We start from the raw sequence: 25,994 nt of genomic DNA, 5'->3' as shown, positions 1-25,994 counted from the left end.
CCGGCGACTCCGTGTGCATCGCGGAGTCACTGGGCGCTTCCTGCCCGCTGACCTGGAAGTGATGCAGTGGGATTGCACAAGGCGCTCTCAAAAGGCCTATGTAGCGCACTTGGAAGTGTGTGCATGTGCAAATATGCATGTGAATATGTGGCAAGAAAGAAAAACAGAAGAGCGTGGGTGGATTTTGCTCCTTCCTTTCTTTCCGTCTCCGGCCTCTTGGAGGGTGGGGGTGAGGGCGGCGGGGTTCTTTAAGAATAAAAGCCCTGGTGAGTTTAGTGCCGTGTAAGGTTTCTACTTGACTGTGTTCTTTTTCTCGCCATTGTCGCCTGGTGCATTAGCTCTCAGGCCAGAGGACGTGTGTGCACGTGTGTGGTCAGGTTTGCCTTTGTCCTCTCCCCTCAGGCCGCCATTCACATGTCAGCGAGTCGTGCGGAGCTTATACAGGTCACTAATGCAGCGGGCAGTGGGGGGGGGTGCTCTATTCACCGTCACCACTCAGCGCTCAAACACCACCACCACCCACAGCTCCAGCCTCCGCCGCAGCTCAACTCACAGGAAACAGAACCCATTGACCTAGATCCAACCTCATCCACCGAGGAGACGGCGAACACGCCTCCAACCTCGCTGACATCCCCGGCCGGCTAAGAGACGGTGTTAGTGCGTGTGTGTATATATGTGTGTCAGGAGAAACCTTTTAAAAGGGGCTGAAAGGCATCGCTAACGTGACCAGAGTCCCGTTCCAAATTACCTCCACGACGAATGATGACCTTCTGTTCACCCATGGCCGCATTCTTCCCTCTTTTTGATCATGAAAAATTAACCGCACCTTCATCAATAGGTAAAGCACAGTCGCAGAAACACTTTATTTGGCCTGCAGAGGTAAAATGCAGTATTGCAATTTCACTGCCTGCTCCTGCGACCGTACGCCATTCCAACCTCTTATTGTGTTTTGGAAAGGCAGTTATAGCGTTCAAGCAACAACAAACAACACTATCGTAGCAATTTCAAGAAAGAATCTGAGTGATGAATTTCAAAGGGTATCAAGAAAAAATACATTTTTTCAAACAACTTTACCAGGGGTGCCTGTTCTCTCGTTCTTTGTCTGAAACCGCCTCTTAGCAGGGAGCTAAAACAGTGATCTCTTTTAACTGAGGGCTGTAAACAGAGGGCTAAACATGCCATTTTCTCTTCATCTGTAACATTATTAGGAAGATTAGTCTTGTGCGGGCGGCTGCTCCATCAGTGCTCAGAATGAAAAATCAAGCTTTTAAAACAAAAGAAAGCCGTGCATCTTGTTAGATCACAGGCAAGATTTGACATGAGTTAATTACTATACACAACCCTGACTGGCCTCTTAAAATAACCATGCTTGTTATAGAATTTACATTTGAATTACCAAGTGTTACAACAAACTGCCCTCAGTGTTCACACTTGTCACACTGGTTTATGTTAAACAGTTGACCATTGACTGCCGCTATAGTTGAAACCTTAGAAACCCAACTACTTGAAACCAGTGTTCAGTTTTTTTTGTTTTTCTTATGCTTTGTTTCCAAAACTTTGTTTTTTGTTTAAAAAAAAAAAAGAACTAAAGTGATCTCAGATGAAGTAAAGGTAGGTATGGCATGTGCAGCAATGATGAGGCAGTTTATGAGTGCAATCAGTCATTTGTCACACCTTCCTGACTGTGTACTGTGTACTGGTCTGTTTGCATCTAAAACATGAAAAGGACACAAATGAATGACGGTAGGAGGGCCGTTCACTTTTTTGTAAACAGACAAGTGGTTCAAATGACAACGGCACGGCGACTACGCTTGAAACGTAGGCCTCTCCACTCGCACACCTATGGACTGATTTTTGCTGTTGCTACTCCTCCTCCTCCTCCTCCTCCTACTATAAGTAAATACTACTTTTTAATTTGAGTGCATACATTTGTACTTACTAAGAAGTATGTAAAAAAATTAAGCACAGCATTGTACCAATGGGCACTGTACATACAATCGTCACTATTGGTGGCACCACATAAAGTTATATAATGCCATTAGCGCGCTAGCTATTGCAAGTTATTGACCAGCTAGCTGAGGCCACTCAAGCCAGCCATGGTGACAAGTTTTCAATGGGCCGTTGTGATGCGCCTTAGGTCCATGTGTGTGCACGGAACACATTAACTGCCCAGCCATCCTGTTTGCGCACTTGTTTCGTTGCTCTGTGTCTGCTGAGACAACAGCAAGCTGCTGTTTGACCGCCACATTCCTACAACACGCTGTCTTCTGTCTCGTCTTCAGAAAAAGGGGCCCTTTGTTTTGTGAGCGCCTGCTGTTGACTCAGGTGCAGGGATGCACTGAAAAAAAAAAAAAAACAATGAAAAAAACTTCCTCTCCCACCTCCCGCTGCAATCCCTTCAGCTTTCGCTCCCTCTGGGTTGCCTCTCACTGTGACCTTGTTGTGTCTCCTCATGTCCACTAAGGCAGTAAATTAATCTAGTTGAACTGCTCTAACCACTGAAGATTAACAGTGTTCATCATTTGAAACACTTTAATCTTGCACATAAAGGGATCAATTTCAATACTCAATGGGAAGCTATTTTTCAAAGCGTGCCATTTATTTTCGTAGACACACCACTGGCAACCCACCTCCACCACTTACTCCACCACCACCACTACCGCCACTCCATCTGTCTCCCTTACAGATAAACACTCTGCCTGCCCCCCAACAAACCTCCACAACAACAAGACAGGCCTCTCTGCAGGCATGCCCTTAGAAGCGGCCAATTGAGCCTGTTCACATCCGCTCTGCTTTGACCCGACACATCTATCTCCATCAGCCCCACCCTCCACCCCTCCAGGACCTATCAGCGTTACCTCTCATGTAACACACACACACACACACACACACACACACACACACACACTCTTCATCTTTCCTACCTGTGGCCTGTCTCTCCATTCCTTCGCCTCCCCACAGCTCTAACAGCCTCTCATCCCCCTTTTCAACACCATGAGATATTTTTTTTTCTTTTTTCCCCCAGAGCCTCTCTCTCCAAGCTCTTATCCCCCCACCCCCACTCGTCTCAACCTGCCACCTCAGTCAGTCTACCTTTGCCTAAAACCCTCTTATCCTCTCCCCCTCTCACTCATCCGCCCTGTTATTTCGCTGTCCTTTCAGCAGAAGAGAAGGTATTACCCACCAATTTGGCGCCATTCTCACTGGCTCGGGTTTCCTCTGCTCTCTCCAGCCCTGCTGTGTCCTGAGTTTATTTGTTTCCACACTTTAACAGCTCAATTTAGCGCAAAAGAGAGAGGAAAAAACAGCCAATAATAGGGTGAACCCCCCCTTTCAAGATGGCACAACTTCACATTCTGTTCCAGTTATGTCCGGCTTAACTGCCCTTCAAGGGAAGTGCGTCCTACCCCAGTTCATTCCCTTATTGCCATGTCAACCGGACCGAGAGGATCGCAACTCAGATGGCAAAAAGGAGAAAAACAAAAACAGGCGCAACTTGTGCATGACGCATAAAATCCCTACAAAAAACGCCAACAGAAACACCCTTGTCAGTTTGTGCCACTGTGATATTGAGAAATGCAGCCGTCTGTCAAAAGTCCTCCAAGCAGAAATGTGGCAGAGGGCCGTGAAATAATGGAAAACTCCCAAACAGAGGCAGAAAAGAGAGAGGAAACCTCTGTGAAGCCTGGTGAAAGATTGACGACAGCCAAAACCTTTCGGCTTTCCGAACATCAACGGTGGCGCTTCTAGGAATGACCTAACACCGGATGAGAAAACTCTTTTTTTTTTTCTTGTCACTCAGTAGGGAGTCATTGTGCAACTGTGTTCCTATCAACATTGCGACAACATTGCTTAAGATTCTTGCACATCCGCGGTGGCAACGTCAAAAGAAACCCTCTGTATTTTCCTCCCTGACAGACGTTCAGTGAATTTAAAAGGTCTGTTTTATTGTTCACAAAGAATGTGGCTTGGTGCGGTCTGGTGCCGAGGTCTGAAAGTGGAGCCACCATGCGCCGGCTCCATTTGCCACTTCGCTGCCTGAAGTCTTGTAGTGCCGCCTGTGTGCCGTTTTTGAATCAATATGCGACCACGTCTTCTTCTTCCTCCAGCTCATTCGTGCTCTTCCAGCCGCTCCGCCCTCAGGCGGTGTCCCCAACCCCCCCGCAAGGTTTCTACAGTTACCAGATGAATGTGGAGCACAGTCAGCACAGCATCCCGCTCCTCCTGGATAATTACACAGCGCTTCTTTTTTAGTGCCGCTCACAATGTTTGTTGCTGCAAAATAAGCCCATGACTGCCCCTCCCCCTTCCCCGCCATTGGCTGGTTTTGGTGTTTCAGACACGATTGCGTCCACAATCCCGTCCTTTGGCTGTTGATTGAGGCCTTGCGAGAAGATGGAGCTGAGTCGTCAACATTAAAAGGGGAGGTGTTACCTGCCCTATTGTGTGGCTGCAGTGTATAAACAAGGGAATTTCCAGCAGCATAGTAACCTACATGTGAAATCCAAAGATGGATTTAAGTTAAGCCTGCACTCCTTGATCTTTTCCCTCGTCTGAGGACGACGTTGGAGAATGGAATGGCCTGTGATCCTTAGAGAGTGAAAGCACAATATTAAAACATACATCTTCTGGGATCATATAGGCTGAGTTAAATCTATAGAGCTTCTTGTCTTTGAATTCATGCTAGGCCTCACTGATCGCTGACTTCGCAATCGCTGGTGGCAGCGGCGGCTCCTGACTGGAACGCCAGAAGCGGCACATTCCCATTGACTCCCTCTCGGGCATCACGCTTAATAGAGGACTTGCGCTCGGGGGATTTTCTTTAAAATATGGTAATCCCCCGACTGCTCCGTGCTGCGGAGACAGTCAGCTGAAATCTGAGTTAAGGAGCGTACACTGTAAGCGGCGAGTGAGGGGAAGGAGGCGATTTTAATGAAGTTAGTGACACTTGAGGAGTGCAGTGGAGGGAACTGTCTGCCTGGCTGGATGCCTCCGCCTCTTTATCCCTTCGCATTTTAGACGCAGCCGATGCCACACAAACACACTGAACCAAAGTCCTTGGTCTCACTCCATTTGTAGATGACACCCTGCTCTACCCTCCAGATTTTTCAAAGATCATAATTACAACCTCGTTACCGTCAGCGCGGTCATGAAAAAATACCCGTTATTTCTCTTTGAAGGGATAACAAAAGAAGGTAGCACATGCCAAATAACAATTTAATTTCCTCCCTGTCAGACTGGGGCGCTGCGCTTCGCTGTGGCCTCCAAATGAAAGAGCTCCACAGGAAGGAAATTATGACGTGTCTCTCACCAGTTAAAGAGAAATTAATGTCTGATTTGAGCGGAAGCCTCGCGGGCATGGTGTTTGTGCGAGTGCCTGTCTGTGTGTGTATGCATGTGCGCGCGCGTGTGTGTGTGTATGTCTAAGCTAAGAAGAAGGAAAGGGGGTGGGGGATGAGGCGGCACTTGTCTTGTCAGATCCCAAAAGGATGAATAAGAAGCTAATCTCCGTCTCTCCTCCACCCGCTACGTCTCTGACCGTCCTCTCTCGGAGAGGCTGTGGAGTGCACACATCCACTCTTTGGCATGCCGTTTTCCCCCCTCCGCACATCTGACCGTTATCTTCTCAGCACGTGGATGTAGCCCCTCAATTGTGAGCAGAAAAACAGTGGCATGAAAAAATCTCACTGGACCGTCGAACCACTAGTCTCGGTCCCTCGCGTTATTCACGGCGCGTCATCTTTCGCCACAAACAAGGACGCCCCCTGCATGCACGTCTGTGGGCTTATTTGCAGGTATTTATAGTAGGCGTGCATTCAAGTGAGTAAGCGCGGCAATGCTTTCTTCCCGTCACACTTTGGTGAGAATCCGACTTCCTTGGAATGATGTTCTCATCCAGACATTCCTCTGTTGACCCCCCCTCCATCTCTACTCCAGAGTGCCTGTTATACTGACTTCATTCAGTTGCCCCCCGGGTCCCTAGGTGATGTAACCATTAATGCAAAGAAAGGCCAAAGGTGCGGGAAAGGAGCCCGAGGGAAGGGTTCGCTCCGGCGTCCGCATCGTGCGCTCCAGGGCCCGTCAGCAGGGGTCACGGTGGGGGGTCCAGTGAAAAGGTCGGGGAGATCAGTCACACTGGGAGAGTTCTCTTGTTACTGAGGCGTCTGGACCGATCCCCTCTCTGGTGTCAGCGTTGCTGCTGTCTCTGTCCGGATTTTACTGTTGCTGTTGGCCGTTCTCATGGGTTGAATAATGGGAATCGTCATGGGTCAAACTTTTACACGAGGACATGGTCATGGATGAATAATTTCTAAGCTTTGGCAAGTACACGGTTTACACTAAAGGAGCTCCCTCTGTTAATTTACAAAGACTTGGGATTACTTTGGGTCCTTGATGTAGTCGACACTATTGGTCCAGTCATTCACCAGTGAGAATACGACGAGCGGGTGAAACTTTCCACGATGGACGTGTAAGCAGCCCTTCCACAGCAGCTGAAGATTCTTTTCAAAGAAGATCAAAGGATGGTAGAAGAAGAAGGTAAAACTGCATTGTGTTCTTTGAAAGGTTTCAGTGCTCTATGTACAGAATCGCTAGTTGAATTCAGGTATTTGAAGCAAAGGAACTGCCTTTGTTCCTGTTTCCTCTCTTTGCTTTTTTTCTCAGCCATTACGTAAGTGGATTAGTTGTCACTCCAGCGTGCCGACTCACATGCCCTAAAAGAGTTTGTTTGGCTTTTTCGCCAGTACAAGTAGTCCGGACCCACGTCACACGTGATTTTGGATCTGCAGGGCTGAACCTTATGTTGACTTGGCAAGGCGCTGTAGACAGGTGCAGGAATGAAAAGGTTGGCGAGGTGGATGCAGGGTGTGTCTGTTCCCTGACTGTTGTGACAGGCCTTTGGTATGTTTCCGGAGAGTGTGGGAAAGCCTTTGTGTGAGTCAGACAGAGTACCTGCTCGCGCTTCTGACTGGGTTTCCGCAGGTGTGTGTGTGTGCGTGAGCGCACGGCCGGAATGATTTCTGCCTTTGTGCCGCAGTGCATTCTGGAAAACTACCAGCTCACCTGGATGCATGTTTGCGAGATAAAAGACACGAATGCCGACAGGCTCGAGCATCTTCACCAGCACGGCTGTGGCAATGTGACAGCCTAAGTGCGGCGTTGCCTCCGACAGTGTCGTCGTTCCAAAGCAGCGCTGTAAGCTCCGTCACCAATTTTTGCTTCTATCACAACAGAAAAAGAAGCTCTTGTCTGTCTGAGCTTAGAAAACAGCGGATGTGCCGTTTCAAACACAGAGTGGAAAACTGACATTGTGGTGGAATGGAACCTGCATCCCTCCTGCTTTTGATGGGAAAGTGCTGATGGCTGCACCATGGTGCCATCCTGAGTGCAAAAGGTACTTTTCTTTGTTCAGCCACAGTAAAACAGTGCAGAGGCAAGTAGGGCACCGGTCAATGCCGACCCATCATCCTTTGCCTTCTGGTGAGGATCCAGTAGACACAGAGGTTGGCTGGATGAGGAAGAACCAATAAATCCGTCTATCAGTAACTACCTCACACCCATGGTGTTTCCTTTGCATATAGTGAAATGTTCTTTGTTTGACTGTTTGGGTTCTTAGTAAAACCCTCAAAACAATATTTATCCTCTGTGTGTGTGTGTGTGTGTGTGTGTGTGTGTGTGCGCGCACATATTCAAGATTGGGGTCCATGCGCATATAAGTGAGACTGCTGCCACCGCTGTTGCCGTCACTATTGTGCCAACCATTATGTTAACGCACACGCTGTCCCTCAGTGTGTTGTTAACACTGGGAGAGCAGGAGACGGAGAGAGAGGCAGCGAATAATTACGTTTCCCCTTTTGTCTCGGCTCCCTCAATTAAGGCTGAAGAGAGGCAGCCGGAGCACATGTCTACTTATCCACTCAAAGCCCCGCAAACAATTAGGACCCCCCCCCCCCCACACACACACACACACATCTCTCCCTGTCTCCCTCTCTGTAGTTCCACCTCCCACCATTTTCCCTCACTTTCCTGCATCAGACTGCCCCCCCCCCCCCCCCCCCCGCCCCCCCCGGTCAGACTCTCATCCCTCTTCCGTTTCTGCAGCTCGTCCCTCTTCTGTGCGTGTTTTTTTGCCTCCAGCCCGGTCTCACCTCTCAGCTCCACGTGGGTTTTTGCAGAGAGAGACCCCGCCTCCCCTGCACCCCCTCTCCCTCCTTGCACAATACCCCTCCCCCCTCCCCCACACTTGGCTACAGGGCACAGGAAGAGGAAAAATAAAACAAACAAACAAAAAAAAACATGGTGGAGAGTGAACATTTTAGACAGCACGCCGCCGGAGGAGAGGCGCTGGTTTGATGTCCCCTGTGTTGTCGGATGGACTTATTTATTTATTTATTTATTTATTTATTTATTTGTGTATTTATTTTTTTATTTATATTGGTCTTATATAGAAGGACTGCAAAAACAAAAGCACCCTGACGTGCCATAGATTATCAGACAGTATTTGTTTGTTCGGGGAGCTCCGTCCTTCTTCTCAACCACACACATTGCGCACCAGCCATCAAATCATCTAATTGTCCCGACTCCCGTGTTTGTTTACTGGCGGTTGGGTCGTCTATGCAGTGAATAAAAGGTGGAGCCAGAGTGACATTTCAGGTCTGACGCACGCAACAGTTTCGCTCAGCTAATGTGAGAACAAAAGGAGCAGCCCGGTGGCTGATTTCAACAGCTGGTGTGACTTCACAGCAGCCGTTCACAGGTGTAGCCCAGTTTCCTCCACATCCCACTGTCCTGTTGCGAAACGGTCTCTTTCCTGGAGGTCTGGGATGATTGACGGCCATAAGAGCCTAAACGGATTTACAGAATTCCCCGAGTTTAATTAATAATGAAAATAGTTGCTGCATTCCTCAGGGAGAATCTTTGTTTGGAGAGCAAATAAATGGGTTGTCAGACTTGAATAATCATTGTGCTGACTGACTGCTGCCGCTTCCTGACTGTTCAATGCTAGATTTTCCAGAACGGCAGCCAAATGATTTCTGCCCGTGGCCCCTACAGCCTAATATTGACTGTGAGACAGCGTCAATCACGGCACTTTGCACCTTCAAGTACAGGGTTGGAGCCCTCGCTTTGATCCTCCATGGCCTCCATACAAACGAAGAGAAAACAGGAATTGATTGTGTCCTAAACCGTTGAACTTTAAGCGCTAAGAGGTGTTTGGAAGAACAAAATCTATTTATAGATCTGTATGTTTTTTTGTGTGTCTGACTCATGCACAATTTACAATGTCAGCCTTAACCGAATATATGTGCAAAACACGCCAGCCGACGTGCTGGTACTTGCACACCTGCGCAGTCTGCACGACACATTATGGAAATCAGGCCCAGCAGCTCGGCGCTGGAATTAGGAGGGAAATTAGGCCGCGTTGGCACGGATCATTTAATGAAGTCTTAAGTAGGAAATCACGCTCGGAAGCCGCTTTCATCCTCTGTCATTTTTCCAACAATGTGTGCAGACATGTGCGCATGTGCGCGTGTGTGTGCGTGTGTGTGCCAGCACATCTCTTTGTCTGCAGGGAAACAGGGGTGTTTTCCCATTTCTCCCCCCACCCCCGTCCTTCCCTCCGTGCACGAGCCTCTGCATGCTTGCATGGCTTCAGGTTGCCAATGAGATTCACGGCGCAGTTCAAAAAGCCTGCAGCATAAACGCACACACACACACACACACACACACACACACACACACACACACATTGTTTTTGAAGACCCACAAGATCAAATATTTGTGTTTTTGTTTTTTCTTCTCACTCTGCGCTTGCCTTGCTGCCACTCGCCCGCCTCCAGCTTGACTGGCCACCCTGTTCTTTATTCCCTTTCATCCTCACATGTTGTCACACACAGAAATATATCATAGTCTCCCTCCCCGGTAAACTTCACAACTCGCCTTTCAACTCCACTTCAGCCGGCTGTGTGTGACGAACCCTGGCGGATCCCCTGCTCTGGTTTTAAGAAGCACCTTCCCCTCCACGTCTCCTCTCTGTTTCCTCCACGCACGTCTGACACGTCGGCTCACTTTGATGTTGATGGAGCTTCCAATGAAAAACGCTCCTGTTGCCTTCTCTTCCTCCCAGGGCCGAGTGAGGCGACGCAGTGAGGCCTGTATTGGGACCATGAGGTCAGTGCAAGACGACACAGCACTGATCTGGAGAAGCGTGTGATGCTGCTGCTTCAACACAGGTAACGGAAATTATAACTAAAATTCTGCCCTAATGACTTATTGGGGGCTGAGTGTTGCGGAGTGGTTTGAAGCTTTCATTCTCAGTGTTTTAAACAGATTTTGAGCATTAGATGAGATTTCTGTCTTTTCTTTTTTCGTGAGGCTGTCAGTTTGAGCGGTTTGAGCCCACACTGAGAACCTGATGGTGTGGGTTTGATATGTGTGACTCACAGTGGACCAACTGATCTGGCAGAGGCTGAATCTGCATTTTTCTGCACTTATGTAACACAATGCAAAGCAGGACGTTCTCACAAACTCGATCAGCAGGTTTTTTTTATGTGTTTTTTCGGGAAAGGGTTGAGGAATAAAAGTTTGACTGTTTTTGTTGAAGGAAAAGACTTTCACAGCAGAAATGAAATGAGGAAGGACTGGGTGGTCCATCCTTGTGTCAACCCAGTCTATTATGCAACGCTGGCTTTACTGATGTCTCGTAAAGTTATATGACCATAAGCTGGACCCTGCTGACCTGCCACAGAAAAGTCCATATTTTTGATTATTTTACTTGCTCCAATTCCCAGAGATGATGATGTCACAAGTTGCATTAGTGCGTTGGTGTTTCCTAAGCTAACTAAGGGTCCACATAAACAATCTTGAACTACCAGTATCCATGCATATATTGACTGTTAAAGGCTGGTGTTGGCTGGGGTGTTGTCTTCATCTCTGCTTCATGCGAAAAGAAACACAAAGTTAATGTGGCACAAAAACCATAAAGATTCTCTTTGCCTTCAAGCTGGGATTCACTGACAAGTGCGTCTTGTCTAAAACATGTTTGATTCACAGATGCGTCTTCTTCGTTCCCGCAGCTGAGTCATGGGAAATGTGGAGAGCCAGAATGGGGACAGTGGTTTTTACGGCGATGTGACTGGGCATCTTTCCCGCAAGCACACCTCCCGGTCGCTCCGTCTCTCCAGCAAGCAGCAGATCGCCCGCCGTCCCCGCCACTCCTCCTCGGTCAAGAAGCAGCACAGGAACTCCGAAGCCTCCACCCGTTCCTCCAGCACCCCCAGTATCCCACAGTCCCTGGCGGAGAGCGGACTGGATCCCTTCGGCGCGGCCGATGCGTTCGGGGAGTTCGGCGTCAACCCTCACTGGACCCAGCGTGTCGCCATGACGATGAGACCCGAGTCCTTTCAGAACGACGAGGACCTCTTGGCGACGCCCACTCCGGAGACCTCGGAGGCAGACACCATCGCCCAGGACGGCGGGGAGGACTCTGCGGGTGAGGGGGAGGTTGAGGGAGACGGCGTCGGCCAGGTGGAGCGCTACCTGCAGCGCGTGGCCGAGGGCTCGCGGGATGGAGGGAGTTTCAAAAAGAAGCGCTCCAAGTCGGCAGACATGTGGAGGGAGGACAGCCTGGAGTTCTCCCTGTCGGACCTGAGCCAGGAGCATCTGACCAGCACCGAGGAGATGATCGATGGAGAGGAGGAGGAGGAGGAAGACGAGGAGGAGGAGTTCACACGGCTTCGTGGAAGCGCAGGTGAGGACGGCAGAGGGATGAAGATACTAAGAAAAAGTCTCTTAGAGAGGAAACAACAGACCTTTGCATTTTTGGATAAACATTTTAGTGAGTTTTTCATCCTCGCCCTGTTGTGTACAGGGTCATAAATCACAGCCATGAGGATTTGCAGTGTTTTTGAATTCATCTGCACTGTCCTTTAGGTAGCAAAATTGTTTCATATTTGTTGAATCTGAGGGGCAGCTTACAAGCTGACATGGCATAAGGTTCAATTCTTTTTAAATGTAAAAATTCAGTTAGCAGGACACAGGCTCAGGCAGGGAGGTTTCATTTGGCTCTGAAAAGACTTCACCTTGACACACACACACACACACACACACACACACACACACACACACTCACTGCTGTGCTCCTAACCACCTCTGTGCACCATTCCAGGCTCTGCCGAGAGGGCTTCGTCCCTGGACCATCTGTGCAGCCAGCAGCAGAGTCCAGGCCTCAGGGGCCAGAGGAGCCGCTACGGCAAAAACCGCAGAGAAGCCGAGGAGGACGGCGAGGGCGAGGAGGGCCTGATGTCTCCGGCCGAGGAGGACGGTGGCGGCTATGGTGCCTTCACGCTCCCCTGCCGCCGCTCCCACTGCCTGTCGGAGGGCCTGGCCGGGCTCAGCATCCCGCCGGCACCGTGTCCCGCCTTCCAGGGACGCCGCGCACAGACCACTCAGGTGGGCATGATTGTTCTTTTTTATTCAGACCTTTTTTTAATTGGAATTTCTCCACAAAAACAAGTGAAGTTGTTGACAAAAGCGAAAGAGAAAATGGTCGAGGGATTCACTTGGAAATAAATAGTAGATCGTCAGTAAAGAACTATGAAAGAAAAAAAGAAAAAAGTTTTTGGTCCTTTCCCAGTGTGTCACTGGTAAAAAAAATACATAAAAATGTTCCCAAACCAGGAGGCAGTGCTGCAATAGTGAACCAGCTTCTTCTTTTAACGTATTCCCCAAACCTCTGAGCACCCTGCAACACCCTAAGTGCTCATTATGAATTCATCCAGCCAGACTGTGGGCGTCGCTGGATATAAATAGAGAGACAACACAACAAAACAAAGAAGGGGGAGAAGAAGAGAAGCAGAAGCAGCTTCTGTTTGGTAGAAATGAGAGGAGCATGAAGAAAAACTTTCAACGTCAATACTCCCCTTCAACTCACAGGCAGCCGTGCACTTCCTGGTGCATGGAGGCACCTGTACGCACGCACACACACACACACACACACACACACACACATGGATGAGGTGATTTTAAAATGAAAAACACTCTTTCTGCACTTCCTTATTTGTCTTGGTGAATCAGGATGTGAGTCTTTGAGACGCAGCATTTATCCACATTGAATCCATTCAAAGCCTGTTTATTTCCTGCAGGACATCTCAGGGGTTTTGGGCGAGGGCAGCGAGTACGGTGACAGCGGCATCGACGGCGTCGCCGCCGAGATAGATGGCGACGGCGAGCTGGTGTCCCGGCGCTGCAAGGCCATGTCGGCCTCCTTCTCCGTCTACTCGGCCGCCGAGAGCAGCGTCTTCAATGGCAGCGACAGCGGCAGCAGCAGCGCCGGCGGCGGAGACGGCCGGGGCGGCGAGGCAGGCAGAGGGGGCGTGTACGAGAACTTCCGCAAGCTGGAGTTGGACAATCAAGCCTGGGTGGGTCCGCCTTCCACGCACCCTCACCCCTCCTCCGGCCGTGCGGAGCCTGACTGACCTCGCCGCTCTCCCTTGTTTTCAGACGCGCCGAGGCCAAGAGTGCACGGAGGAGGCTGGCTCGGCCGTGAGCGACGAGCGCAGCAGCGGCACGCTCAGCAGCGCTTACCCCTCGGACGCCGTGACCGGCTGCGCCCAGGGCACCGTGAGGAAGGCCGGGGCTCTGGCCGTGAAGAACTTCCTGGTGCACAAGAAAAACAAGAAGGTGGAGCCGGCGACCAAGCGCAAGTGGAAGCACTACTGGGTCTCTCTGAAAGGTGCAGTGAAGGCTCTCATACTGCCGTGCTAAACTGGCTGCCCGCAGCCTGCAATCAATCAATCAATCAAAAGAAGAAACCACAGGTCCTCTAACAACCACATGGTTAAGTGGCCTAAACCAGTGGCAGTCTCACATTTTGATCCTTATTTTGTTGTAAGTTGCGATCCAAATTTATTCCACAAAAATAGACAAATAGTGCAACAATACAGAATGGTGTCATCCAGTCATAATCCTCATATGAAGAAAATATCATGTATCTTATTAATATATAAATATATATTTTTTATTTTATTTAAAAAAACAAAAAAAACAAAAAAAAAAACAAGGAAAACTGCCCATGAAGACCCAGTTGAGGAATGCTGGCCTAAACAATGATGAAAATTATATAGCAGCGTTTTCAGCACATGATCAATTAACATCTCAACTCGGCATCGTGCTGGCTGCTTTGCTTTGCTGCTCCGTCAGAATCAGATTCCCGCCAAGCTCTGCCCCAACCTGCGCTGCCTCTCTGGCCGTGCGAGTGTAATCGCGTCACGGACGCAGCCCGTGTCCTTGGCCGTCACCTCTGCTCCTGGACCCTCCGCAGCCTCATCACAATTTCATTTTACGGCCGCGTCTGTGTCTAATCCGCTCTGGTGCTGGCGTGCAGCTGCGCTCTCTCCTTCGCCTCCTTGTTTCCTGACACGCAGCCCCTCGGCAGAAATGGGATTTTATTTCTTATTGTGTAGATGGTGTCGCACGCTGGATTCGGCGCCGCAGCTGACACTCGTCGGGCTTGTTCAAAGGCGTAAAAAAAAAAATCATATGCAAAGCAGTGCATATACAATATGACAGCTGCACCGGCTATAGATTTATACTCCTGTGCCCCTGCTCTGTCTTCCAGGATGCACTCTCTTCCTGTACGAGTCAGACGGCCGCTCCGGCATCGATCACAACAGCGTCCCTAAACACGCGCTGTGGGTGGAGAACAGCATCGTCCAGGCTGTGCCTGAACACCCCAAGAAAGAGTTTGTCTTCTGCCTTAGCAACTCTCTCGGGGATGCTTTCCTCTTTCAGGTGAGACACACACACACACACACACACACACACTGGTGTACGTCCTACTGACATGCTGCATCTTTTAGGGGGTTGAGCATGTGTGTGTGTGTAAGTGTGTGTGTGCATACATGCCTGTGACATTTAGCCATGTGTGGGAGATAAGCCAGTCCAGTGTCTGTGTGTTTGTGTAATGTGTGACATGTTTAAAGGCCACGCTGTCACACGGCGACAGTGATCCGGCGGCGCCGCCGCCTCCACCCTGACATTTCGCCAAATAATGGGACTGATAAGTTAACGAAACGATGATGAGCGCTAACACCCTCTTGCAGATCCTGAATCTCCTTTCCTACTGTATTTGCATTGTTGCTCTTAATAGAGGTTTTCACCTCTCGATCCCTCCCCCTTTCCTCCCCCCCACCGCACCGGTCCAGACCTCGGGTCAGACGGAGCTGGAGAACTGGATCACCGCCATCCACTCGGCGTGCGCCGCCGCTCTGGCGCGGCAGCACCACCGGGAGGACACGGTGCGGCTGCTGCGCACCGAGATCCGCAAGCTGGAGCAGAAGATCGACATGGACGAGAAGATGAAGAAGATGGGAGACATGCAGCTGTCCACCGTCACGGACACCAAGAAGAGGAAGACCATCCTGGAGCAGGTATGCCGACGCTGCCGTCTTTATTTAGTTCTGCAGATTAGTCCCACTTCACGGCCCCTGCGGTTTCAAACCTGAACCAGGTGTTGAAAACTCTTGGATCTCCTCCCGAGCTGCTCTCCACACCACTTGGCTGCCTTCTCACACCATTAAATGACCTTTACTGCCTCCACTGGCTGGGACAAAATGTTCATTGGAACTTGTGCGTTTTCTGATCTCTTTCACCGACTGGTGGTTAGAGGAAGAAAGCTGATGACACGTCACTGTTGTGCGACTGCTACTCTAACTGCTTTGGTGGAAATATATATCAAGTGAAAGGCTGCGTTAGCAACAGCGGCTCTGGTTCATTGTTTCAACTCATCGTCCCCTTTTCCTTCGCTGCAACGGGTTTGAGCTGCGAATAAATGAATCACTGAGTTGTGCCGGGAGTGGGTGCAGCTTGGATTTCTGCACACTCCCAGTGACTGATTCAGTGACTCAGTGTGACTGAAAAAAACATTTTTCCTTTATCGGACAACTTCGATAAACACGAGTTGGTAAAGCAAATCGCTTCCCGTCACTCCTTCCAAATATATAAATACATTTTCGTTGACAGCCACGCATCCACAAAGTATTTACAGCACGTACTATAAAGTACACAGCACTCTAATTCAGCAGGTAGCCCATCTTTACTGCCTCTTGTACAACAAGTCGCTACTGGAATTCGAAGCTTGGCTTTTGCTAAAACGTTGCGTGCCGCATTGTTGTCCTCGTGGCCGCTCGTGTGCTTTCAGCATTAGGGAGAAGAAAGAGCCCTCGGTAATGAGGCTGAGCGTGCCTGCGTTGAACAATCCTCTGTAGCTGCCTCGCTGTGTAGTGGTACTTGATTCTTCGCAAGTACAAGAAGAATATCACCATTAAAAAAAAACCAAAAGAGTAGGTGGTTGTGTTCAATCATGCAAAATGTTTCCCATCTTCTGAGAAAACACTCATCGCTCTCCACGAAGGCATGTTGCCTTGTTCTGAAGGATCAAAAGACTTTGGCTTGATTAGATCGCTATCTATGCGGTGATGCACAAAGCAAGCGGATGTTTGGAAGTTGAGAGGCCTGAGCTTGATGTCGATGTGAAGACTTGAAAGTCGGAGTATTTGTTTCCATATTGATGCTCTTAATCCAGGAGCAAATGACGACTTAATTTCAGGAGTTTGTCTGTGTGAGTCTGTGTGTTCGGCCTCCCACGGCCCCCCCCTCCAGTAGCGGGTTGTTGCTGAGTAATAGCTCTTTGCAGACAGCTCCAGCACTCCCACATCTCCCTCCTCACGAACCGACCCGATAACCAGCTGACTTCATATCTTTTCACACATTTCTCACATTGCGTAATCACAAATCCATCTTTTTTTCCTCTTTGAAATCTCTTTTTTTCCTTTCAGATCTTCCTGTGGGAGCAGAACTTGGAGCGTTTTCACATGGATCTGTTCCGCTGCCGCTGCTACCTGGCCAGCCTGCAGGGCGGCGAGCCCCCCAACCCCAAACGGCTGCTGGGCTTCGCTTCGCGGCCCACCAAGCTGGCCATGGGACGGCTGAACATCTTCTCCGTCTCCTCTTTCCATGCACTGGTACGACAATGCCAATGATTCTCATGATCACATGAAGTTGCTTATTAGTTGCTTAGTAAAGGAGGATGAAGGAAATCAGTAACAGACAACAGACAACATCTGCTATTCACGTACGGCAACACCTATTGTGCCACACAAAAATTATTTGCAACCAAAGAGCAGCTTTAGAGGATTAGGCCGGCTTTTGGTTATTCAGCCGTGGCAGTGTGTCATTGTCACTGTTGCGTAACTTTTCTATTCTTGGAGTCAATGAGCCTCAACGGTGAGAAAAATCACTCCTGACAGCATTACGGTAACTGTTCAGCCGTCTAGCAAGTCACATACCTCTGTCACTATGTTGAAATGCAGTGCACGTCAAGGGAGTGCAGGTTGTTTTGTTTTTTTGTGCGGCGCACCTATCTTGACATGAATGGTGCTAACTGCGCTACGCGTTGTTAAACCGCCATCTCCTCTTCATCCTCTGCTGCTTTTTTAACTGAAAATTGGACAAAGATGACAATAAAGGCAGTAAAGGCAACAATTTTATGAATTTTATGAATAAACCAAGTACCACACAGTACATATGCTATTTGCTAGGAAGCGGATGTCAGCGTTAGCTAGCATGCTAATGTTATTGCGCTACTTGTCCCTCTGTGTTTACTGATTATGTGACGTGTCTGTCGTTACATGCCTTGACTTGAGGGCTGCCTTGAGCACTCTCACTGTGTCACTACACTTAAATGTTAAGTATTTAATACAAAAGTCCGAAATCCGTGTTTTTTGCATTGCAACATTAGCAGTAGTAGCTTTAGGAAGCCCTGCAAGGACTTTCAGTCTGTTGACTCGTGTGAAATAATGGGTATGGAAGGCCATTACATTAATCACATTACAAATAAAGGCTGCATTTATGTGTTACACAGCCTTGGCTCTTTGTAATGACAGACACTCTGAGGCATGCCAGATTCCCGTTGTGCAGCTGCTCAGAGCAGGAAGTAAAAACTTATTACGTGTTAGCCTTGCATGGCAGCTGGCATGGGAAGCATTTCTTTTTAAGAAACCTTCCACAGCTTTGCTTTAAGCCACCTTGCCAAAAAGTTGGATTTTTTTTCACACAGCAGAATTTGGCCATATGCAGTTTATTGATTTAATTCCATGAGCTCGGAATGGAAATCGACCCAAATCTACACCTTCAAAAAAAAAAAAAAAGAAATACCCCAAATGTTGCGGTGCAAACTGGGCCAGAGCCATCTGTCATGAGTAATTCATCGTCCCTTTGGTCTTGTCGCTATACAATTTTCTTTTTCTGAAGGCGTTTCTCATAGATTCTCCCCCCAGTTCGATTCTCTCTTGAATAGAAAATCTCAAGACTTTTTACAGCAGTGACATATTGTCATTGTCTGTGTCCTCACGTTTACATTTAAGGCTACGGCTAAGATTGTGTGTTCAAAATAAATCAACAGTATGCTTTCAAAATGATTTGTTCAACGCAAAAATTCACATTTTCAGTAAAAAAAGATAAAAAAATGGAATAACATTGAATGAAATTCTAATTTCAACTGTGAATTATTTTTAATTCAGTTTAAAAAGTTATTTTTTGCGACGATAGAGCACAAACAAAATTGTGGGTGTGGGGGAACGTGTTTTTGCTTGTTCTTTTTTTTTTTTAACCCTTCCTCAACAGGCCAAGTATGCCAAGAAGGGCAAATATTTACGGAATTACTGCACACCACTCTCTCTCTTCACCCTTCACATTCAGATCATTTTATCCACAAACCGGCTGACGCTGACAGCTTTTCACCTCGTGGCTCCGATCCAAGTTCTTAGCTCAGTGTGTTGTCACCTTGAGCACGTGGGGAATGCGGCGTTACAGAGCTCGCTGCCACCGTAGATGGAGAGGTGTTGCGTGTTGCGTGTCGCTGCCGCGTGTCACGCGGCTGAACACCGACATCATCCAGGAGAACAAAAGGCAGCAGAGGTCAAGAACAGATAGAGGTGGCGGAGAGGAGGAAAAAAAAACCTGTAGTGCAGTTTTTATACAAGTAGGCCATTCCAAAGACGCACACACACACACTCGCTCTCACACATCAGAGGTTGATGGTGTTTTTTTGTGATTGGTGGATCAATAGGAAGTCTGTTACTAAGCTGCCATCCCTGCGGCACTTTCCCACAAACAGGCTTAAGACTCTCTGCTCCTTTGACCCTCCCCCTTCTTCCTACTGCCTACACCCTCACTTCCTTTGTCTGTCTCCCCCTCAGCCTCTCTCAGCCCTGCCTCACTCTCCTCCCTACCGCCTATTTTCATCCTTCATCCTTCAGCCATCTCCGTCTCTCCGCCTGTATTCGAAACAGCACATTCTGAAAAGGTTGAAACCCTTCTCGCTCATGCAGGCCTCAGAATTCGCTCTCACAGACAAGCGGAATGCTCCTGTAATGCAGAGACAAACACAAATGTCCTTGTGAGTTAACCCCTCTGAGCATTGCCATAAGCTAGTCTTAAAGATCAGACAAAGAAATGACAATAAAGCACTCGAAGAAATCATCCCTCCATCCCTCCCTCCATCCACCGCAGCTCCCTGATCACACCCTGCTGACGCCTCTCGCCGTGTCTCTGCCCCGTCACAGGTGTCAGCGCGCACGGAGAGCAGCATGAAGAAGCGCAACCAGGCCGTCCCGCGCACTTTCAGTAAGCGCCGCAGCCGTTTCTCCTCCCTGTGGGGCCTGGACACCGTCTCCAAGAGAAAGAGCAGCGGGCATCCGTCCATCAGCCAGGTTCAGTGGCAGCGACGCTCGTCAGTCCAAACCCAGCGTGTGACACCAACCAGCGCGACTCACAGCACTCTGCCCTGTTTGTGTGTTTGTGTGTGTGTGTGTGTGTGTGTGTGTGTGTGTGTGTGTGTGTGTGTGTGTGTGTGCTGCTGCAGGTGTTTGTCGATGGGAGGGAGCCCATGAAAAAGCCGCTGGAACGCATGTTTGAGGACTCTGCCAGCGAGAAATCAGTAAGAGCCCCTTTAAGTCGCTGACGCTGCACACGTCCCTGTCGCTTTACTATTGGAAGACCTCTGTTACTCTTGTGAAGGGTAGCAAGGTGTGCTTATCAAAGTGGCCGGCGAGCCCACGTCCGCACATTTCTCAGGTTTCCTGAGCATGAGGGTTCCCCTGCACACTCTGTGGTTTGCCCTTCGCGACGGATTCCAGAAAGCGCAGCTGCAGGCTGGATCGTTTCTCACAAGCAAAACATTTAAATCCTGATGAGGCTCTGTTCTTGTATAATGGATTGCGGGATCCTTAAGAGCCCGAGGCCGACGGAGACGCTGAATTTTTCCTCTCGCTTAACCGAGATCCTTTCCCCTGCCGCCTGGCTCTCACTGGTTGGAGGAGTGCGGGGGGGTTGAGAGGTTTACACAGAGGACAGACAAAATCCCTGCACCCTTCCCGCGTCGGTGAGTAATTCTTTGAGGTCAAGCTCCTGCTTTTAATGTTGTCAGACACCCACTTCCCTCCTGCAGGAGCGGGAGCAGCCAGTTACTCAGGCCATGAAAACTTTAAAAGCTGCATCCGCCGTGCCCTTTCCCTCTCTACGCCTCTCACTGCCGCTCAGAAGCGACACGGCTTCATCACAGGCTGCCGAGTGGAGGGATTTCTGTCCGCTAATCCCACCCAGAGAGATAGGGGGGGAAAAAACTGGGTCCGATACACCCAGATTGGCAGCGTTGGGATGGTTCATCAAATTAGAGACATGCGACACCAAAAGTAACGGACACTTTGGTGGAACCATCTGGACTCTGGTGTGTCTGTCTCCTCCGTGGCTGCAGTTAATGGACAGTGAAACATGATGGGGGATCACTGAGAGCCTTCTCTCACATCAAAGACAATTCAATGAGTTTATGTGAGCTGTAAGGGTAAAAAAAAAAGAAAGCCCAACTACCCATGGGCTCCTGCGTGGACGAGCGCGCCGGCTCCATATTTCATGAGGAGCGTCGGAGCGTCGCTCTGAACTCCTCACATAGCAGGAAAGCGCCGCGACGCTGACTGACGGCGACTGACGGCGACTGTCGGAGGCACCGCCCAACATTGATTCGCTTCCTCCCACGCCGCGCCTCTCAGCTGGCCGGGTGTCGTTCAGGCTCGGCAAGGCTTGGGCGGGAGGAGCCCAGTTCAGCGAGATCCTGCAAGTAGCCTCGGCTCACATCTGATGGATTCACTCCCGTGTTTGTTTTGGGGAATCGTGTGTGTTCCCCGGGACCCCCACACCCCCCCCCCCCCCTCCCCACCACCACTACCACCACCACCTTGTAGTGGCATCCAAGGGAGGCCAGGAGGGGAGCCAGATGGTGCCGAGAAGGGCTGGGGGGAGTTCAGGGAGTTGGGGAGTGGGAGGCGGCGCTCGCAGCCGCCGGGTCTCTTTCTCTCCGTCGGAGAGAGAGAAGAAAGAAAATCACGCCTGTCTGTGTTTGTGTGTTTTGCAAAAACCCGTTTGTGTTTGTGTTTGTGTGACACGCATGTACGCGTGTGTGATGCATGTATAGTTTCCCTCCCTTGCACACACACACACACACACACACACACACACACACACACACACACACACACACACACAAGGCCAGATCCTCCAGGTCAGCAGATTGCGGGGCATGAATGGGAGATGGGGAGGAGCGATGTGATGGAGCGATGCGCCGGGGTTGAAGACAAGTGATGGCAGAAGGAGAGGAGAAAATAAGTAGGGGGGTGGTGGAAAGGTTGAGGGGGCGGGAGCACGACAGAGGATGGAGAGAATAAAGGAGTTTGCGGATGCTGTTACCTGAAAGGATTAGATAAGGTATCGATGACAGACAGTGTGAGGTCTGAGGGTCCGTCACGGCTGCCAGGCTGTTGGAGGTCAAGCTGATGGCTTTGGAGGTTACACATCTCACACACACACACACACACACACACACACACACACACACACACACACACACACACACACACACACACACACACACACACACGCACACACACACGCAGAAGCTCCCAGCCCTGTCACACACACACACTGCCACAGGGGCAGACAATCATATCAAGGGCTTCTCATCAGCACAAATGAATTAGATTTTTTTTTCTTCCCTGTAATCGGACCCCAAGTTGCCCTCGGGCCTCCTCGGCTCTGCATGGCATCAGGCTGTTTAATCTGAGTGGAAACGGTTTCTTTAGGGGTACAAAAATTGCTTCATGATTTTTTTGATAATTTTTTTATGTGTCCCTCCCTCCCCTCCCCCTCCCCTCCCTGTCCTCCCTGTCGACTGCGTGTCATTCCTTTCAAAGCCTGGAACCGGCAGAAGCAGAAATCATCTCCCTCTCTCGCTTGTTTTGTTTTTTTTCCAGAAGGAGCGAGACGGCGCTGCCAAGACGCTTCCTCAGCAGCATGCAGACAGCGACATCTGGGTCCCAGAGTGCCTGGCGCCCTCCTGGGTGTGCCTCCCAAACAATCGGCCCGTCCTGGTGGTGGTGCAGCCTGGGGAGACGGCGCTGGATGTGCTCAGCTCCACCTGCAAGGTGGGCCGCGCTGATAGCGGCACCTGACGCTGCTGCAGGTCCCGATTATCTGACACCCGGGTGGCTGATGCTCGTTACACTGGCTTAGTTGTGTATTTATAGGAGACGCTGCGCCGCCTGCAAGCTCTTTTACATCTTTCAAAACAAAGTAACACCTCTGAAGAAGAAAGAAAAAGCACAACAGTTATATAATGATGTGTTATATCATCATTTTATCATATTTTCACTGTTTGGGAGTTATTGTCACATTTTTATTTTTCATCCTGGTCTCTAGAAGAGTGAATTATTTATCCTAGTCTACAGATCTCCAGAAAACAGCATATTTAGCCCTCTGTTTACAGCCAGTTACAAAACAGTCAAGAACACTTGGCAGTGGTTCTTCTAGCGAAGCGAAGAAAGGCATTGTTGCCCTCTGTGACATTACAAAGAGCCAAATTTCGGAAGAGTGGAGCAAGCGAAACAAGTAAAGGATCATTTCTGGGAAGTTCACAGACTCGAGGAACATTATGTTCCAAAAACATTGCTCAAGGGATGAAAAAGGACTTTTTTTTTGCACGCGACCTTTCAAACCCAGCAATAGCAACTCAACCCAACAAGACGGGAGATAATTACAGACCAAAACTCTTTCTCGACAACTTGGCGGGCCCCGCCCCCACTCACGCCTGGACGCTCCGGCAGAGCGGATCACCGTCAACAGCTGTTACAGCCGCGCAAATAATTCATCTCAGCAGCTTTTGTCAGGCACCTGCCGTCTTGAGGAACGAGTCCCGTAAAACTTTAGAGAGGAGCGGAGAAAATCCCCCCGGTGGTTATGTAAGGACAGTAAAAGTCACTTCGCTTTACAGCATGTTGACAGCTCCGTGGAGGCAAACACGTGAAAAAGGTCAACGCTGTTCGAGTTAGACGCTGATGATCAGAGGACGTCGGTCCGGACGGCCGGAAACACACGAGACAACGTCTGCGGATGATGCCTGACGGTGTCGCGCGTCCTCTCGTTATCCTCCCGCTGTGCGCTGCCTTCTGAGCAACTGCACCCCCACCCCCCCACCACCGCTGTGGGCTCGGGACGCACAGGAATAATGAGGCCTAATGACGCGTGCTGCAGTCGGGGTTCTGCGAGAACACAGCTGATCAACGTCGGCGTGGGAGTCTTTGTGTACATACGCGTCGCAATGAACTGGAGCGTGTAACAACGCGTGGCGCCCGTGTGCGTCTCACACATGGACGCATACGCGGTTGTGTGTGTGTGTGCGTTTCGCGAGATGTACAATTAATGCATTTCATCCGCTTGCCAAAGGGTTCCTGACATTATAGCGCAAACACTGGCTGTGTCTTCCAGGCTGAAATGTTCAGCTTGTCTCTTCCGTCCATGAGTCCGTGCGCGCCTCCGTTGCCTATAGTGTCGGGTGAGCTATTGTCTGATTGCGTTCCCTTTGTCTCTAGACCCACAACATGGACCCATCCAGCCACTACCTGCGGCTAAAAGTGTGGACGGACCACCAGATGCTTTACTATGTGCCCAAACCTGAGGAGGACATCTCAGACCTGGTGAGAACGGGTGCACTCTGAATTATGAGTCCGAGCACTCGCTGTTGTTTCTGTGAGTTTAGAGTTTGAACTGAGCCAAAGACGTCCAGTTGGAAATGAAGGGTCTCCACCCTGCGATGACATTTGGGCAGATCTGCATGCAGGCTTGTGAAAGTTTTATGAATCACTTGCTGATTTGCTCTGCAGTGCATAAAATAATTAAAAGAATGGCTTATTATTCATATTTTCACCTGCCCACATTTTGAATTATGCGCTAACACTATTTGCACTTTACAACACGCACCATGAACCAGGTTTTGTTCTCTGTTTTTTTTTCTAATGTTTTATTTTAACAGTCAGTTCCATTGAAGTGAGAAACGACCACCCTTTATATCATTCAGCCGGCGTAAACAAAAACTCTTTTCTTTCTTGTGACATCGCACTGAAGGTGACACGCTGAACTCAAACCAAAGTCGTTGTGCAACTCGAGCTCAAGTGGTCCTTTATAGTCCTGCTTTGATCGGTGACTCATTTTGCTCTCTTTCATCCTTCGCTGCTGTACGATAATATGTTATTATTTCTCCGCACCAAACACACACACACACACTGAGGACTTCTGTCCCCGTCTGTCCTTCATGCACACAGCTGCGTCCACACACTGAGGTCAAACCCTCCTACTCACTTCTCACACTCGACCCGGATTTCTCCTGCCTCCTTCCCCCTGAATTAAACATGAATCTGCGCGTTCCTAATTAAAATGTGGTGGCCGAGGCTGCGCCGTGACCTTGGCCGCCTCGTCTCGTCTCGTCCCAACAAACACCCCTTCAGTTTCATATTGCCTATTAAAACATAATTGTCATGTGCCCGCAGCTCATCAAAGAGATCGAGGTTTGCCTCAAAGACACCAGAGTGATCCGCTTCGACAAGGCCGAGTCCTGCGCCGTCGGTTACGGTACGTTCTTCACCCCCACTCCTCCGACGGCAGGTCCAGTCCTCACCTCTGTAATCCTCTGGAGCAAATTGATTCTGTGACAGACGTCACAGTATAGTCAAGGAGTCATACTTGGTTAATAATTGGTATTAGATGGTAATTAGGTGGCTCTGTGGTTTTTTGCCTTGGCAGTCTAATTGAGGGGTTTTCAGGAGGAGAACTTAAAGGAAAAGCTGACTGGGCCGCCTTCTCTGCAGGTTTTTCTGTGGCCGTCATAGACGAGGACGGGACGCAGCAGCTCCACATCACCGAGGTGAAAGCAGAGGGACTGGCCTCAGCCAAAGGTACAAACTGTTCAAGTCTACAGTTGCATCTGGATACAGCAACACCACGGGGCTCATGCAGCGTTTTAGTGCATGCTGACACACACACACACACACACACACACACACACACACACACACACACACACACACACACACACACACACACACACACACAATCCCACATGGCATCATGTCAGTGCAGCTCTGCGTGACAGTTGCTGAGCCAACAGCGTAAGTTCCCTTTGCTCCAGAGCTGGAGGGGGCGCGGAGGGGGGGGTGCAAAATCCCACTGTAACCCAGAATCAGTGACGCGCAGTCGCAGCGGCTCCGTCACCTGATTCGTGCCAAAGGAACCTATAGCGCATCATTATTCCCAGTACATACGAACTTGAACCTAGAGGTCACTGAAAATCATCTGGGCAGAAAAAGTGGGAAAGTGATGAAGGTATAAAAACTCAACAAGGGTGAAACTAAACAAAGTTAAACTGAAAAGAAGGTTTTGTTTCTTTCCTGAGAGCAAAGACGACTTCCAGCCTTCCTTCTGTCTGCACCTGACTGTTGGCGGCGCCTGTGGCTTCCAATCAGGCCTTCTTATCCTTCAACAAAACCGAGGGGCCAGCTAATGGCTGCGATAAGCGCACGGCTGCTCCGTAGACACAAAAATAACCTAATGTATAGAAA

The 25,994-nt window shown here is 49.5% G+C and overlaps 1 protein-coding gene across 4 annotated transcripts in view; it reads left to right on the top strand.

Annotated features, from left to right (window-relative positions):
* LOC142891805 (rho guanine nucleotide exchange factor TIAM1-like) overlaps positions 1–25,994 on the top strand; it is a 49,371-nt gene that overhangs the window by 5,125 nt on the left and 18,252 nt on the right. For 2 of the 4 annotated variants that reach the window (XM_076031650.1, XM_076031646.1), the window contains exons 2-15: positions 10,124–10,229; positions 11,050–11,746; positions 12,164–12,447; positions 13,140–13,415; positions 13,498–13,729; positions 14,615–14,787; positions 15,201–15,425; positions 16,833–17,018; positions 19,620–19,766; positions 19,919–19,993; positions 22,359–22,529; positions 23,973–24,077; positions 24,927–25,008; positions 25,245–25,331. In XM_076031650.1, the coding sequence (XP_075887765.1) occupies positions 11,080–11,746; positions 12,164–12,447; positions 13,140–13,415; positions 13,498–13,729; positions 14,615–14,787; positions 15,201–15,425; positions 16,833–17,018; positions 19,620–19,766; positions 19,919–19,993; positions 22,359–22,529; positions 23,973–24,077; positions 24,927–25,008; positions 25,245–25,331 (2,710 nt within the window). In that variant the 5' untranslated portion in view covers positions 10,124–10,229; positions 11,050–11,079. The remainder of the gene's footprint in view (positions 1–10,123; positions 10,230–11,049; positions 11,747–12,163; positions 12,448–13,139; positions 13,416–13,497; positions 13,730–14,614; positions 14,788–15,200; positions 15,426–16,832; positions 17,019–19,619; positions 19,767–19,918; positions 19,994–22,358; positions 22,530–23,972; positions 24,078–24,926; positions 25,009–25,244; positions 25,332–25,994) is intronic. The other 2 variants (XM_076031648.1, XM_076031649.1) reach the window with 2 other exon arrangements.

This window comes from Nelusetta ayraudi, unplaced genomic scaffold (assembly GCF_046127955.1).
Source record: "Nelusetta ayraudi isolate G7.1 ecotype Tasmania unplaced genomic scaffold, CSIRO-AGI_Nayr_v1 ptg000033l, whole genome shotgun sequence".
NCBI lineage: Eukaryota > Metazoa > Chordata > Actinopteri > Tetraodontiformes > Monacanthidae > Nelusetta > Nelusetta ayraudi.
The sequence above is the reverse complement of the archived record's forward strand: the minus strand, read 5'-3'. Positions and strand labels throughout refer to the sequence as shown.